General features: G+C 42.1%; 1 protein-coding gene across 1 annotated transcript; it reads left to right on the forward strand.

The window, feature by feature from the left end:
• On the forward strand, positions 1-15,611 carry RAB33B (RAB33B, member RAS oncogene family; the record flags this gene model as incomplete). Its single annotated transcript, XM_014586318.2, is given in 2 exon segments — positions 1-159; positions 12,812-15,611. Coding segments are annotated over 2 exon segments (600 nt in total), but the record flags the coding sequence as incomplete, so codon positions are not given.
• Positions 15,612-17,009: the final 1,398 nt, after the last annotated feature.

Genomic DNA, 17,009 nt, shown 5'->3' on the forward strand with positions numbered 1-17,009 from the left:
TCGCGCATCTTCAAGATCATCGTGATCGGCGACTCCAACGTGGGCAAGACGTGCCTGACCTACCGCTTCTGCGCTGGCCGCTTCCCCGACCGCACCGAAGCCACGATTGGGGTGGATTTCCGGGAACGAGCGGTGGAGATTGATGGGGAGCGCATCAAGGTGAGCGGATGGGGGGAATGGAAGTGGGGTGTCAGGGAGAAGGAACGTCCCGGGATGACAGGTGTCCTGACCTCACCTCGGCTTAGTCGTTGGCCCCGTGCAGGATGTGCGCTTCGTTCATGTCACGCTGATGTGGAGACTGGAGTTGGGAAAAATTTGTACATTGCAAACTTCCAAGGCAGCGTTTCTCAAACTTTGATGTGTGTACCATTTACCAGAGGGTCTTGTTTTTAAAACGCTCTCTGATGTGGTATACGCTCCCAGATGGTGCAGGTGCTGCTAGTCGGTGGACCACGTCCGAGCAGCAAGAGGAAGGGTACCCACTGACTCAGCTGTGGCTCATGTGCAGGGAGTCAGGGAAATCCACTTAATAAATAACTTTATCAAACATTCATTTGTGCCCTGCCCCAGGTATTGTGGAAGTAGGCCTTTGAGGAAGTACTTAGGTGTTCTCTGGTGTTAAGAGTTTTGTTGCAGTAGTTTCTGTATGACATTAGTTTAGAAAAATCTGTTTTCCTGTAGAAAGGTTATTTTGTTTTTCTTTATTTCATGAGAGACAGACAGAGACAGGCACCTCTGACTGGGCCTTCTTACCACCTCCAGTCTCAGTTGGCATGCCCAGGGAGGTCCCAGGATGCTGGTCCAGACCCTTCCCCATGTGGGTCCAGTTGCATTACCACTGCACCACTCCCTGGCCCCTGGAAATGTTCTATGATATTACTACTTGGGTTGTGTTATAGTTTGAATACGCTCCCCGCCTTCATGTGTTGAGCCACTGTAAAGGGATTAAGGGGGTGAAAACTTGATCCAATTATTGTGAAAAGATGCTGCTTTCGGGGAGGAGATTAGGATTAGGGTTGTTAGGGCGGGGTTCCCACGACTGAGTTCAGGAGGGTTTATAAGGAGAGAAAAGGATATGGGGAGAGAGAGACTCTAAGTCCACACCGCTGCTGTGTACTCTGCAAGACCCTCCCCACCAGCTGGAGCCCTGGACATTGGGTCTTCACATTGTAATCCGGATGAACCTCCGTTTTTCTAAGTTATCAGTTTCAGGTATTTTCTGTTAATAGCAACAGTGGACTAGCACAGGTTGCCAATGGCATGTCTCCCAGTTCTTTCTTCCTTAAGACATTGTTGGTGACTTCTGAGAAGGGACACGAATAGTGAGTGACAGTAGAGAAGCGGGGCCATCCCCGGCCAGCGGCCTGGTGGTTAAGGTTGCTGGATCCCATATGACTGTCCTCAGGACTCGAGTTCCTGACCCAGCAGCCTGACAGACACACTGAGGGTAGGTGCCCACAATCCTGAAAGCGGGGAGAGATGGAAAAGAGACTGTGGCAGGACCATGCCCCTTGGGGGGGTACTGTCTCGCTTTTCTTCCCTCGGTCTCTCTCCGGTGAGTGCACGTGCTTTCTGGGAAATTAAAAAAAAAAAAAAGATAGTGGAGAAGGTAGTGGGTTGAGGGTACTGGAGAAGGAGGGTCACTGGCAGGGCTGAGGCCCCCTGATAGCGTAAGCCTCAGACACACTTCTCCATTTAAGCCACCTCTAACTGCCACCTGTTCATCCTACCCCTTAAAACCTGTGGGTCTTGGGGTCAGCAGGTAGTGTGTGCTGTTAAGGCTCTGGATTCTCACATGGCTGACCAAGGTTCGAGTCCCAGACTTGGCAGCTTGAAGATCATGCTGGGCTGGGGCTGGCAGGTGGCGTGGTGGTTAAAGGCACTGGATTCCTACATGGCTGACCATGGTTTGAATCTCAGACCCAGTGGCTTGCTTTCTCACTTTCCCTTTCTCTCTGTATCTCTCTTTGGTTGAATTAAAAAATAATAACAAGTGAAAATAAATAAATAAATAATTGTTTAAAAAAAATATGCCGGGCACATGTGCATGCATACCCCAAATCCTGAAAGGGTCATGGAGGAGAAAGGATTGTGGTGTGGCCATCCCCCTGGGAGTGATTTCTCACTTTCCCTCTCTCTGTCTCCAGGTGAGTGCATGCACCCTATGCAAAAACTTTAAAGAGAAAAAAGGAAAAGTGGCCCCTAGGAGCTGCTCTGCCTTTCATGAACTCCTGCTTTCTGGTTTAATTGAATTGGTGTGTACATTTCCCACACTCCCTTGGGGAGGAGGGGGCGACAGGCTTGCTTCAGTCATGGTGCATTGAGGCAAGCACCGTGTATTTTTCAGTTCCATATCCACTGCTCTACTCACCCCCCTGCCCAGAGGGGTTTTACTGCCAATTACAGTCAAGAAGAAATAGGCCTTTATGGAAGTCACTTCCTCCTTTTGCTTTTGATTTTTTTCACTCTAGTTTTTCACAAGCTGCCAGTGGTGGTCCCTTGGGTGTACTGTATTAAGGAATTAAGAAAGATTTGTAGACATGGCAGAGGAAAAGACCGACTAAGAAGAGGCTGAACATTTTTCACGAGAATTAGGTTAGGCCCAGAAGCCTGTCAGGGAGGGAGACCACGGCGCTTCTGAAGTTTGAGAGGGACAGGCAGAGGCAGGAGTTCTGGGAGAAAGTGCCTGAGCTTTGGAGTCCAGCTGCCCCAGGTCCAGATAGGAGTCTGTAAAGGGGAAGGAGGGGCTGCGTATTTGTTGTTGGGTGACCAACTTGCTTGGGACTGTACAGGACTTAAAACTGTCAGTCTTAGGGACCAGCAGATGGGATAATGGTTATGTCACTGGACTCCCACATAGTTGACCGTGGTTCAAGTCCTGGACCCAGCAGCTTAAAACTCACACCGGGCGTGTGTGCGTGTTTGTGCAAGATCCCAGGAGAAGAATGGAGGAGAAGGGATTGCGGTGGGGCCCTCCCTTGGGGGTGGTTTCTTACTTTCCCTCTCACTGTCTCTGTCTCTTTCTCTGGCAAGGGCATACGCCCTAAGGCAAAAACCTCTAAAAAAATTAAATAATTATTATTATTTTTTAAAAAGAAGGTACTCTGCCTTCCCTTGTGGCTTATTAACAGTACTTCCGCTCTTTGGCACCATTAGTTCTGTGGCTACACACTCAAAGAAGCAGCCAGAGATAGAGACGTGCATAGATAGATAGCTGGAGGGGAGAGAGATTCTCCCAAAATGGGAGCAAGAACTTTATTATTTTTTGAAGAGAGATTTTTGCTAAAAAAAAAAAAAGAGAGAGAAAGAGAAATGGCCCCCCTGGGGGGATGGCCATGCTGCAATCCCTCCTCTTCCATTCTTCTTTTGGGATTTTGAGCACACATATGCTCCTGGTGTGAGTTTCAAGTCGCTGGGTGACTAGTCCCGGGAGCAAGAACTTTAAAAGGAGAAAAACCACAGAGCATGGGGCCAGGGAAGAGTTAGGATTTGAGAGCGCTTGACCTGTTCCTGGGATGCTGTTTGTACCTGAAAATCACGATGAATCAGGTGCAGATTTAAGAGCTACCGAATGCTGGAAAAATCGAAGTAGGTGCATTGTGTGAAGCTGAGCGCTTAGCTGCACGGTGAGAGCAGACTGCGCCAGGTAAGCCCTGAACCCGGGAGCACAGAGCGGGTCCTTCTGCTTGAAAAGAGTAGAGAAAACTTTTTATTATTTTATTTATTTTTTCCTGTGATTATTCCTCCTAGGCTTTAGCCTAACCTGTTGTGTCGATGGGGGCCTGGACACTGAGATTCTTCTTTCTAAGGCCCTAGCCATTGACGTCTGCCGCCAACCATAAGACTTAAGAGGAGTCTTTATTGTGGTTGACAAGACTACAGAAACGTTCTGAGATTTCCGTAGTAGAAGAAGGTAGACACGGGGTCTGCAGAAAGTTCATGGAAAATGCATATTGTAAAAACACCGTATCAGGATTTCACATTTTTTTCCACCCAAATAAGTATATCCTTTAATTCCATTTCCCATGAACCTTTTGACGTCCTCTCATAGCTATGTTGGGAATATTAAGGGACTGGCAGGTGGTGTGGTGGTTAAGGGCCAACCTATAGGGCGCGTGCGCTCGCCAGACAGACAGACAGACAGAGAGAAAGCGAGAAATCACCCCCCAGGGGGGATGGCCACGCCGCAGTCCCTTCTCCTCCATTCTCCTCTCGGGATCTTGGGCATGCACGCACACACGCCCTGCGTGAGTTTTAAGCCACCGGGCCCGGGACGCGAACCACAGTCGACTACATGGGAGTCCAGCAACATAGCCATTACACTAACTGCTGGTCCCCTGGTGGCCTGCTTTCTCACTTTCCCTTTCTCTCTCTCTCACTCTGTCCCTCTCTGTTCAAATTTAAAGAAAGAAAGAAAGTTAAATAAAATAATTCTTTAAAAATCTATAAAAAAATCCCAAAATGTAAATTTTTAAAATGTTTTGTTTTGTTTTTGGTATGGGACGCATATGCTCTCCAGGGAGAGAGAGTGAGAAATTACACCCTGAGGGGCATGATCATGTTGCAATCCCTTCTCCACTCTCCTCTTGGGATTTTTGGCACGCACACACACACATACCTGGTGTGATTTTCAAGCTGCCGGGTCCAGGACTTGCACTGCACAGCCAACCATGTGGGATCTAGTACCTTAAACTCCATGCCACCTGCTGACCCTTAGTGTCCTTTTTTAAGAAAAACTGAAACGCGATGTAGAAAAGCTTTATTCCATATGCCCTTGCTACTTTTTTGTTAACCTATAACATGTTAGTGCTGCTGCAGTGTTCATGTCATGTTTGTATTTTCTCTTTGGAGAATTGTGACCTTGATCTGGAATTATGTTTCTGCTCATTTTTTGTATTTCCAGCTTTATGTTACTAATAAAATGGCATTCTGTGGCCACCCCCTAGGGTAATGGTTAAGGGAGCCATATGCCCCATGGCCAACCACGACTTGAATCCTGACCCCAGCAGCATGAGAAACAAGCTGGGTGCATGCCTCTGTTCCCAGCAGGGTGGGGAAATGAGGACTGGGATCACAGCTTCTGGCAGCTAAAAAATAATGATGTTCTAGAGGGACCAGCAGTTAGCGTAATGGCTATGTCGCTGAACTCCCATGTGGTCGACCGTGGTTTGAGCCCCGGACCCAGTGGCTTAAACTCACACTGGGTGCGTGCGCGTGTGCTTGCGTGCCCAAGATCCCAAGAGGAGAATGGAGGAGAAAGGATTGCGGCATGGCCATCCCCCCCGGGGGCTGATTTCTCACTTTTTGTCTCGCTGTCTCTCTCTTTCTGGTGACCGCACACGCCCTATAGCATAAAAAAAAAAAAAAAGAAAGAAACCTCTTTTTAAAAAATGATGTTCTAGTGATAGATATTCGTGTGTATGATAAAAATGATATTGTTTTAAAATTGAAGACTAGAAAATTAAAATGAGCCTGACTTAATGGCAGTGCCCTTTCAGAATTGGCCCATGGTGTTTGAAGTCTTGTATTTGCATATCTATTTCTGAGCACTATAGATGTATAATTCAAAAAGGGAGATCTTGTTTGCAGAATTTTGAAGTTGAATAAAATGATAAAGTCCTAAAATAGGAATGCATTTCACTTTCAAATTGAGACTCTCAGCTCTGTTCTTTATGCTCCTTCCTTCATGTGCCTTCCTGCCAGGACCAGCTCTGTTCCGTTCACGACCATCGCCCATCGCACAGTGGCAGGCACCAGCGGGTTCACGGCAGCCTGCCATTGGGTTTAATCCATCCTCCCATCAGGGTCAGCAGTTCCTACTTCAGCATTTCAGTGGCTTACTCATTTGTCAAGAAAGAAATGGGATTTTGCCATATTAAATGCAAGATGTTGATATTCACTCAAGTAACATCATGGGCCTTCCCCTTCACTGGCAAATCAGATGTTTCATGGCTGATTGTAGGAAAGCAGACATTTTGTTATGATATAGTGCAAGGCTTGATAGGCTGTGCTAGAGGGTCTCTCTGTCTCTCCGGCAAGTGCATGCACCCTATAGCAAAAATCTCTCTTAAAAATATTTTTTTTTTTTTTGCCAGAGGGTAAACATGAGAGAGAGAGAGAGAGAAAGAAAGAGAGAGAGAAAGCACCCTCCATGGAGCATGGTCATGTTGCAGTCTCTTCTCCATTTCTCCCTCCTTTGAGGATTTTGAGCATGCACGCACACAGGCCTGACCTGTTTCTCAAGCTTCTCGGTCTGGAACTGGTACCTTGCCATCAGCCATGTGGAATCCAGCTCCCGGCTGATTTTCTACATGCAGTTTCTCTGATTTACCCTGTTTTCAACATCCTGGTTCAAATCTTTTTGTTTGTTTGTTTGTTTTCCTTAAATTCTGTGAACTGTTGTAGCAGATCAGTCTCCTACCCCAAGTCCTCATTTAATTTGTATTTCGCATTGTTGCCAAAATTCAGTGTGAATGTTGTCCTTCAGGGCGATTAATCCCCTGCCTCTGGACCAGCAGTTAGCGTAATGGCTATGTCGCTGGACTCCCATGTAGTCGACCCGGTTCGAGTCCCGGACCCAGTGGTGTAAACTCACACGGTGTGTGTGCATGCGTGCCCAAGATCCTGAGAGGAGAATGGAGGAGAAGGGATTGCAACATGGCCATCCCCCCGGGGGGTGATTTTTCACCTTTTATCTCTCTGTCTCTGTCTCTCTGGCGAGCACACACTCCCTATAGCAAAAATCTCTCCAAAGGAAAAAAAAAATCTTCCTGCCTCAGGTTCCCTGAGTGGTTCTTCGTTCTATTCTATTCTATTTATTTATATTTTTTACAGAGATTTTTGTTAAAGGGTGTGTGTGCTCACTAGAGAGACAGAGAAAGACAGAGAGACAGAAAGCGAGAAATCAGCCCCCAGGAGGGATGGCCACACCACAATCCCTTCTCCTCCATCCTCCTCTCAGGATTTTGGGCTCGCATGCACACACGCCCGGTGCGATTTTAAGCTGCTGAGTCCAGGACTCGAACCACGGTTGACTACATGGGAGTCCAGCAATGTAACCATTATGCTCTCTGCTGATCCCCTCTATTATAATATTTTAAAATTCCAATTTAAAAAAAATGAACATAAGCTTTTTTTTTATCATGCTTTAATCTACTTTCCTAATTTTATTTCCCATTTTTTCAAGCACCCTATAGTTCAGCACATTATTTGCTGATCCCTGTGGCTCCCGTTGCGTTTTCTTCTCTTTGCTTGGAATATCTCCTCTTCCCAAATTTCACTACACGCAGTTCTTCTGTCACCCCAGACAGTGCGTCTCTCAGATCTTACCGCACCTCCCCTTCTTGCCTTCCTTCTTGTAAATGCCCTTTACACCTTACCTGAGCCTTTAAGTGAGCCTGATGTGTCATGTCCGTGTCTTACCTCCCTTACTAGGTCTTCGTCTTAGCTGGGACCCTGTCTGGGAACTCCATAGACTCCTCCCGCGTCTGGCTCAGTCCCTAAACCGTGGAGTAGGTATTCGGGATAGCCGCTGAGTGTAGGGAGGCAGAGAGGTCTGTCAGCCAGGCTGCTCTGGAAACCTGGAATCAAGGTGATGAAGGAAGCTAATGAAAGAGGTCATGAAAAAGATATTTTAAAAGATAAAGCCAAGGGGCTGGAAGGTGGCATGGTGATTAGGGCACTGGACTTTCACATGAATGACCATGGTTCAGGCCCCAAACTGGTGACTTACTTTCTCTCTAGTAAAATTAAAAAATAGTAATGATAAATAAAATGAAATAAAATGATCTTTAAAAAAGATTTAAAAAATGATTCAAAAAAAAATTTTTAAAAAGATATAAAAAAGATTTTAAATATTTTTAAGTCTTTTTAATTTTAAAAAGATTTTAAAATTAAATAAAATGACTTAAAATAATAATAAAATTTAATAAAATGATTTTAAAAGTAATTTTTAAATGATTTTTTAAAAATGATTTAAAAAAGATTTTTAAATGATTTCTTTAAAAAGCAGATGATGTGATAGTTGGGGTGCTATACTGTCACAGGGCCAACCATGGTTCAAGTTCCAGACCTGGCTACTTGCTTTCTCACTTTCTCTCTCTCTCTCTCTTCTTGGTGATCAAAATGCCTTGTGGCAAATTAAGAAAATAATGCTAGTGACAAATCAAATTAAATCTTAAAAAATAATAAAAAGATAAAGCCAAAGTTTTCAGTAACTACCTTTTGGTGAGGAGAAGGAAGAGGACTCAGAGATGGCTGAGGTAGAGTCTGGTGACTGGGTAGGTAGTGCCCTTAGCAGAGAAAAGGGGACTGGCGGGAACAATGAAATTGGAAGGGCTCTGCTAGGAGTTTTGTTTAGTCACGTGTTGGTTGAGACAGTGGTACAAATGGAGATGTCTGATTGACAGCTAGAAACATGGGACTGGAGCACAGGGGAGAGCACCTTGTGTGTGAAGGTGCCATTTGGGAGCCTAGATAGACGAGAAGAAAACATTCAATGTACTTGAGTTGCCCAGAGATAAGAGTAGAGTTTGGGGCTAGCCCCATTGCCTGGTGGTTAAGGGAGCCAGGGAGCTGGGTACCAGATGGCTGACCATAATTAAAGTCCAGCCCTCAGGCTTGGAAAACACACTGAGCATGTGTGAACATGTGCCCCAAATCTTGACAGGATGGGGAAATGGAGAGGGGATTGCAGCGTGACTATCTCCCGTGGGCGTGCTTTCTCCTCTCTGGCAAGCATATGTGCCCTCTAATGCATTCTCTAGCAATAAATAAATAAATAGAAATAATGTATTCATCTCAAAAAGTAACACAAAATATATTACTTCTGCTTGTTAGGAAGCTAAAATTTATTTTTAACATTTAACAGAATCTGGGTCAGCCAATAGCATGGTGATTAAAGGATCCGGATCCCACGTGGCCAACTGCACAATTTGAGTCCTGGACCCAGCGCCTTGAAAAACACACCAGGCATATGTGTATGACCAAAATCCCAAAGAAGGGTGAGGAGGAGAAGAGATTGCAGTGTGGCCGTCCCCCTGGAGGGTGCTTTCTCACTTTCTCTTTCTCTAGTGAGCATTTGCTCCCTGTAGCAAAATTAAAAAAAAAAAAAAAATTAACAGAATTTAATCAGGCAAAGAACAGTTCATGAATAGGTAGAGGTTCATTTGCCATTTGGTTCTGTTTTCGAAACATACACGTTTCTGTTTTATGTACCAAAAGCAAATGTCATCTTGAAATATTAGTAATACTAACATTGATCTACAACTTAACAAGCCGTTACGAGTAGACGCTCTTACGTAGTTGTCACCACTGTCAGATGGTCGTTATGCTCTTATGGCGTATTACCTGTAACGTTTTAGGTCAAGCAAAAACAGTATTCAGTCCTTTTAAAGTTGGATCATTTCTCATTTTGGGTAACAACTGCTAAAAGCATTTCTATGAAGAGTAGGAATCTAGTCTTAGAATTTAGTCAATAACTGGGTTGCTGTTTTTTGTGGAACTTGACATTGGAATTTTGATATCAGAATTTAAAGGAAACTTAAAGCTTTAAGAATTTAAGGATTCATGGGGCCAGCAGGTGGAGTGGTGGTTAAGAGTGCTGGACTCCTGCATGGCCGACCGTGGTTCGAGTCCCGGACCTGGTGGCTTGCTTTCTCACTTTCCCTCTTTCTTTCTTTCTCTCTCTCTAGCTCGGTCCTTCTCTGGTCAAATTAAAAATAGATAAAGTGGAATAAAGGAATTATTTTAAAAAAAAAGAATTTAAGAATTCATAAAGTATAAAGGAGGTGTATGTGTGTGTATGTATATACAAAAATACACAAACACGTGTGTGTACATATATATACTGTGTGCGTGTGTGTTTGTTTTGGCCAGAGGACATGTGTGCTTGCAAAAGAGAGAGGGAACCTCCCAAGAGGTGTGGTTATGACATGATCCCTTTTCTCCCATTTCACCATCCCATCAGGATTTTGGAAACACGTACATACATGCCTGGAGTGTTTTACAAGTTGCCAGGACTGGGATTTGAACCACATGCGGCCATGTGGGATTTGACTTTCTCCACATAATACTTAACTGTGGGGTTATGGACTGGCCTTTCACTTTCTTGAGAGTATACTTTGAAGTACACATATCTGAAATATATATATTTTAATGATAGAAGTGTTCTCTCTTTCTTTCGCTCTCTCTGGTACAATCATGAAAGAACAAGAAAGAGAGAAAGCACTCCCTCCATGGGGCGTGGTCATACCTCCGTTCCCTCTCTTCCATTTCTCCATCCTATCACAGTTCGGGGCGTAAACATGCACATCCCATGGATGTTTTTCAAGCTGCTGGGGCCAGGATTCGAACTCTGGTCAGCCATATGTTACCTGGCTCTTACTGCGCAGTGCTTAACCAGTGCTATATGGCCAGTCCAAACTTTTTTTTTTTTTTTTTAGAGATTTTTTAGTGCTATATGGCCAGTCCAAACTTTTTTTTTTTTTTTTAGAGATTTTTGCTATGGGGTGCATGTGCTCGCCGAAGACACAGAGAGAGACAGAGAGAAAGAAAGCAAGAAATCATGCCACAGGAGGGATGGCCATACTACAATCCCTTCTCCTCCTTTCTCCTCTTGAGATTTTGGGTATGCATACACATGCTCACGGTATGAGTTTTAAGCCACTGAGTCTGGGACTTGAACCATGGTTGCCGTGTGGGACTCCAGTGCCTTAACTACTATGGCACTTGCTGGCCCCATTATTATTATTATTATTATTATTATTATTATTTTAAATATGCTGTAGGGCATGTGCATTCACCACAGAGAGAGGGGAAGAGGGAAAGTGAGAAAGTAAGCCTCCAGGTCTGGGGACTTGAACTGAGATTGGTCATGTGGGAATCCAGCACCTTAGCCACCATGCCATCTGCCAGCCCCCATATAAATAATTCTTTAAAAAAGCAAGTAAGGTAGCATGGAAGAGAACAATGATCAAGTTGTCCATTTCTAGGACTGGCCCTGTAGCATAGTGGTTAAGTGCTAGGCATTAAGAACTGGATCTCATTTAGATGACTGTGGTTTGAGTCCTGGCCCGAGTGGCTTAATAACACTCGCTGGGGAACCTGTGCGTGCACACCCAAAATCCTGATGGGATTGAGAGGTGGTAGAAAAGGGATTGCAGTGTGACCACACTCCATTGGGGGGTACTTTCTAACTGTTCCCCTTCTCTCCTTTTTCTCTCTGTCTCTTTCTAGCTAGCATGTGTGCCCTCTGGAAATTAAAATGATTTTTTTTAAAAAGATTTCCCTCTATAATTACATTTTTAAAAAACATATTCTTTTAGAGGTTTTTGCTATCGGGCACATGTACCCATGCACAGAGAGACAGAAACCTAGAAACCATCCCCCAGAGGGGATGGCCACACCTCAGTCCCTTCTCTTTCATTCTGCTCATGGGATTCTGGGCACGCATGCACAGGCACCCGGTGTGAGTTTCAAGCCGCCAGATCTGGCACTCAAACTGCGGTCACCAGCCTGGGAGTCCAGAACCTTAACCACTGTGCCACCTGCTGGCCCCTCATCCAGTATGTCTTCATTGAGACAGTATGAATACCAACTGGCATGTCCTGAGTTCTTCATATCGTTTTCTTTTTAAATAATTATTTATTATTATTTTTGTTTTCTGTAGAGCAAATGTGCTCATCAGAAAGAAAGAAAAGAAGATAGAGGGAAAGTAAGAAAGCAAGCATCCAAGTCTGGGACTTGGATCGTGGTCGGCTATTTGGGAATCCAGCGCCCTAACCACCATGCCACCTGCTGGCCCTGAGATCTTTCTATCTTATGTCCTCCTGTGAGACCAGCCATGGTATTTCCTTCTATGAGAAGTTTAGACTTTTAACCCATACTCTAAATATCTATAAATATATATTTACCGGCCCAGCAGGTGGCGTGGTGGTTAAGGGTACTGACTCCCACATGGTCAACCACAGTTTGAGACCTGGACCTGGTAGGCTTGCTTTCTTACTTTCTCTCTCTTTCTCTCTCTCTTACTCTGTCCCTCTTTGGTCAAATTAAAAATAAATAAGTAAAATTAAATAAAATAATTATTAAAAAATGTAAATTTATTTTAGCAAATCTGCCTCTAGTCTTTCCCATTGAGACCAGTGTCTTCATAATTTAGCATGTATTTTTTACAAAGTAAACAAAGGTAGGATAATCGAGTGTTTTAAAAGAATCGTAACATAGTACTTATATTTATCTTGAGACATCATTTCCTCGAAGTCCTCCATAATTCCACTAGGAGGCAATGAAATAATGTCATTGGCAGAAAAGTTTAAGTTTTCTTTCTTTCTTTCTTTCTTTTTTTTTTTTTAAGAGAGATTTTTGCTATAGGGGGTGTGTGCTTTCCAAAGAGACAGAGAGACAGAAAGAAATCATGTCCTGGAGGGATGGCCACACCGCAGTCCCTTTTCCATTCTCTTTTTGGGATCTTGGGCACGTGGACACACACATTCCCAGTGTGATTTTAAAGCCCCTGGGTCCAGGACTGTAACCACGGTTGGCTATGTGGGAGTCTAGCAACGTAATTGCTATGCCATTGCTGGTCCTAGCTACTTGTATTATTACTTACTATGAAGTCACTAGACTAGTATCATGAGTTTTCGATCCCGTAGGTAATACTGAAAAGACATTCTGGAAGGAAGCAATTAAGGTATTATAAGTGAAGAGGTACTGAAGACCATGCAAAGGTGCTTAAATTTCTCCCCCTGGATAATTAGAATGAAATGTCTAGTTTTCCTTCGTTTTTTCTTTTCTTCTTTTCCATTTTCAGATCCAGTTATGGGACACAGCGGGACAAGAACGATTCAGGAAGAGCATGGTGCAGCACTACTACAGAAACGTCCATGCCGTGGTCTTCGTGTACGACATGACCAACATGGCTAGTTTCCATAGCCTGCCATCTTGGATAGAAGAGTGCAAACAGCATTTGCTAGCCAATGACATACCACGGATTCTGGTTGGAAACAAATGTGACTTGAGAAGCGCCATTCAGGTACCCACAGACTTGGCACAGAAATTTGCTGACACACACAGTATGCCTTTGTTCGAAACCTCCGCTAAAAACCCCAATGATAACGACCATGTGGAAGCTATATTTATGACGTTGGCTCATAAGCTTAAGAGCCACAAACCATTAATGCTTAGTCAACCCCCTGATAATGGAGTTACCCTGAAGCCTGAACCAAAGCCTGCAATGACATGCTGGTGCTAAATAAGTCTTGATGATACTCTCTGATTTTGACTAAAGAAATACTTCTGAAGTATGAGAGTGATAAGTTCTAAGATTTAATGTCACATGTAATGGATCATCCTGGTACTCTGCTATTTACCATTGCCATGCATACTTTTGTCTTTGGTATCTACTTCATCAAGTTTGTCACTGTGACACCACTAGGAAAAAGGTGATTTTCAGGTCTCACTGAAAATGAAGCACAGATAAGACGGATCAGAACATCTTGCTGTTGAGAGCCAAATGAGGATGGCTTCAGATGAGAGCATGGCAGCGTGGTAGGTCAGTAAGTGCTTAATCCTGTGTTCCTGGGATTGAAAAGCAAGTATTAAGGTTTAGTACTACATCTACTGGTATGTCCTTTGAATGGGAAATGTTCTTAGTAGGATAAAAACTGGTATTTGCTTCTCCCCAGAGTTCTTTGTTAATTCACACATTGAACTGTGCTGTTATTGGTACACTTTAGAATCAAGACTGTGGTTCTGGGGGGTGAGAATGGAATATTCTAGAACGTTCTGGTTCTAGGAACATAAAGAATAACTTTCCCAACAGTTCTAGATGCTCTGTGTTTTTGGTCAGCATCAAACAGGTCTATAAAAATCATTGTGATTTTTTAAAAGAGTCATGTGTTTTCTTGCTATATTCTATTAAAACACAAAGAAAAACATCAGATCTTAAGACAAATAAAGTGACATCCATAAGGTGCTTTGTATTTCATTTCGGTATCTTAAAACAGTGAAAAATGAATTGAAAGCATTTGAGGAGTTGTGGGAGGAAATAGGTAAGCCTGGTTCTTGGCTACCCAAGGCGACCTGTTCTTACTTAGCCTTTAGGGGGGACATCAAGCTACGTTTAAGACGTGATATCTCTTCCTCTCCCTTCAACCTGTCAGTTTAATGTCTACATGCTGAAGTCAGAAGTCATCTTCCTTTTGGATTATAGTTCTGAGGTCATAATTCTAATTGCAGTACGTCTACATGGATTTCTGTAATTACATTGTGTTGTATCTATTTTTTTCATGTTTAAATTTTATGGTCCAAGAAATTGTTTGTCTTCAGTATGAAAAATAAATTAGATATTGAAAAATCTCTTTGTCTATCCCTCAGTAATGGAAAGAATATTTCAAAAAAGTTGTTTTCACCCTACTTTTATTTTGAATTTAAGACTTTGCATATAAAAAGAGCAAGCTTGCATATGTAGCTATTTACATAAATGGAATCTAAGCCATGAAGTTTACCTTAAGTGTGTATATTCACGAATTCTGCTAGATTGCTGTCCTTGGTCACTTTAGAGGAAATTAAGCCAAAAGATGATTGTACATTTACAGTATTTTCAGAAAGGGGACAACTGATGAAATGTGTAATCTAGTTCAGGATTTTTGTTTAATCATTACAGTCACCTTAATTGGATAACATAATTATAAAAATAAGATAATTCTGTTCAATGAACTATCTGAAAGTAATAATTACAGGAAGTAACTACTATACTTAAATATTAAAGCTCAATTTGGCTTTATTTGTGTTTAGGGAAATTAAACCATTTATCTTCATCATACTAGAATTAAATATTAAAATTGTTTTACTTTGTCCTAAATTAACATTGATTTTTAACTACTTTTATAGTAAAACAATGATGGCTACAGTAATTATGGTGGGTATAATAGTTTTTTAAAGAAGAGAATCTGCTTACTGCTTTTCAAAACATTTTATAAAGTGGGGGAAGGAAGTTTAGAGACTTTCCAAGCACATTTATATTTTTTCAGTACTAGTTACAATGGTTTAAAAAATTTTACTTTATTTCTTTTTGTAAGGAGTTAGTAGTATCCTTTACAGTTCTGTGAAAGGACTTATTTTTTCACTTTAATATTTATTAATTTTAAGATATTTGTATCTAATTTGTAACAATTTATTGTTTTAATTTTTAAATCTGTGTTTTTATTTTTTAAAAACAACATACTTATCAGTCAAATGGGGATAAAGCTTTTAGGTATATTCCAAAATATTTATAAAACATATCGTTGTTGAAAAATCACTTCCAAATTGTGACTAACAACTAATTAATTTTTAAGCATAAATCACATGTTTTGTAAATCTGTGCAAATTTATTTTAAGTATTATGTCTAATTGGAAATATTGATATGTTTAGAGAAAGTCTTAATTTGAGACTACCAACAGAAACTACCCAAGAATTGAATATAAGTAGTTATTAATAACAATGTTTTATTGGAAGTATATTACTAATACACATTTCTTCATGAAATCTACAGTTAAATAATTTTGTTGTGGAATAGTGTGACTATTACATTTTACCCCTGAAGTTCAATAAATGAGCTTTGCCACAATCAAATTGTGTTTTATTTCCTTTGCTTACTGGATTGAGTATAAGATAAAGCAATTTTTTTCTCCTTGGTTTCCAGATAATTTATAATACATTTAGAAGACAAAACAAATCCCTCAACCTCCCTGGAAATTTTATCTTTCTCTGAATGCTTAGGGTTTTTTAAAAAAGCCCAAATATTAAAACTAGCTGACTGGGGCCAGCCAGTGGCATGGTAGTTAAAGTACCTGGATCCCACGTGCCTAATGGTGTAGTTTGAGTCCTGGACCCGATGACCTGAAAAAAACACTGGGCGCATGTGTGTGTGTGCCCAAAATCCTGAGAGGAGAATGGAAGAGATTGTGGCGTGGCATCCCCCCTGGGGAGTGATTTCTAACCTCCCTCATACTTCATCTTTCTCCAATGAGCACACTCACCCTGTAGTACACACACACAAATTAGCCATTAGGGTTGCTTTTGTGTTTGTGTGACTTAATAATTCGACTTATTCGGGTTTAAGAGGAGAAGACAATTCTTTGGATAGGAGACTGTCAGAAAACTTGTGGACCTTTTAAAAAAGCATCACAAAGAATTATTGTGTTAGCTTGTTGTGTTGGTAACAACAGAAAAACCTGAGTCTGGGTAATTTATTCAAAGTAGAGGTTTATTTAGCTCACGGTTTGGGGGATATCTAGTGAGGATATTCATGGTGGCTAATGTGGGGAAGGGCATCACATGGTGAAACAGCAAGTACTGTGTCTGTGTCTACCTGTGTGTCTCTGTCTCATTCCTTCTTTTTATAAGCCCACCAGGATTCCATCATATGGGCTCTGCCCTGATGACCTTAATCCTAATCACCTCCCAAAGGGCCCACTTTCAACACTTTTAATCAGATTAAATTTTTACCTTTTTTTTTTTTTTTTAAGAGAGGAAGATTTTTGTTATAGGGTACATGTTCTCACCAGACAGAGACAGAGAGACGGAAAATGAGAAAGCAACCATGCTGTAATCCCTTCTCCTTCACTCTCCTCTCAGGATTTTGGGCACTTACCCAGTATGAGTTTTAAGCCATTGGATCTGGGACTTGAATCATAGTCAACTACATGGGAGTCTAGCAACATGACCGTTACGCCATCTGCTGCTCCCACATCCTCGCCCTCTTAATCCCATCATAACTGGAACCAAATCTCAACATACGAATTTTCAAGGACATATTCAAAACATTGCAAGAACCATGGCGTTGTTTTGTGCTATTTGAATGGTCCACTGTTTATCTCATGTCAGAGTAATTAAAAAAGACTTTTATTTTTAAACTTATCAGTGTGTGTGTGTGCTTCACAAAAAGAGAGAGTGAGAAAGCATCCCCCATTGGGTGTGGTCACACTGAAATTCCTTCTCCATCTCTCCTTCCTTTCAGGATTTT

This window comes from Tupaia chinensis, unplaced genomic scaffold (genome assembly GCF_000334495.1).
Source record: "Tupaia chinensis unplaced genomic scaffold, TupChi_1.0 Scaffold000127_2, whole genome shotgun sequence".
Lineage (NCBI taxonomy): Eukaryota > Metazoa > Chordata > Mammalia > Scandentia > Tupaiidae > Tupaia > Tupaia belangeri.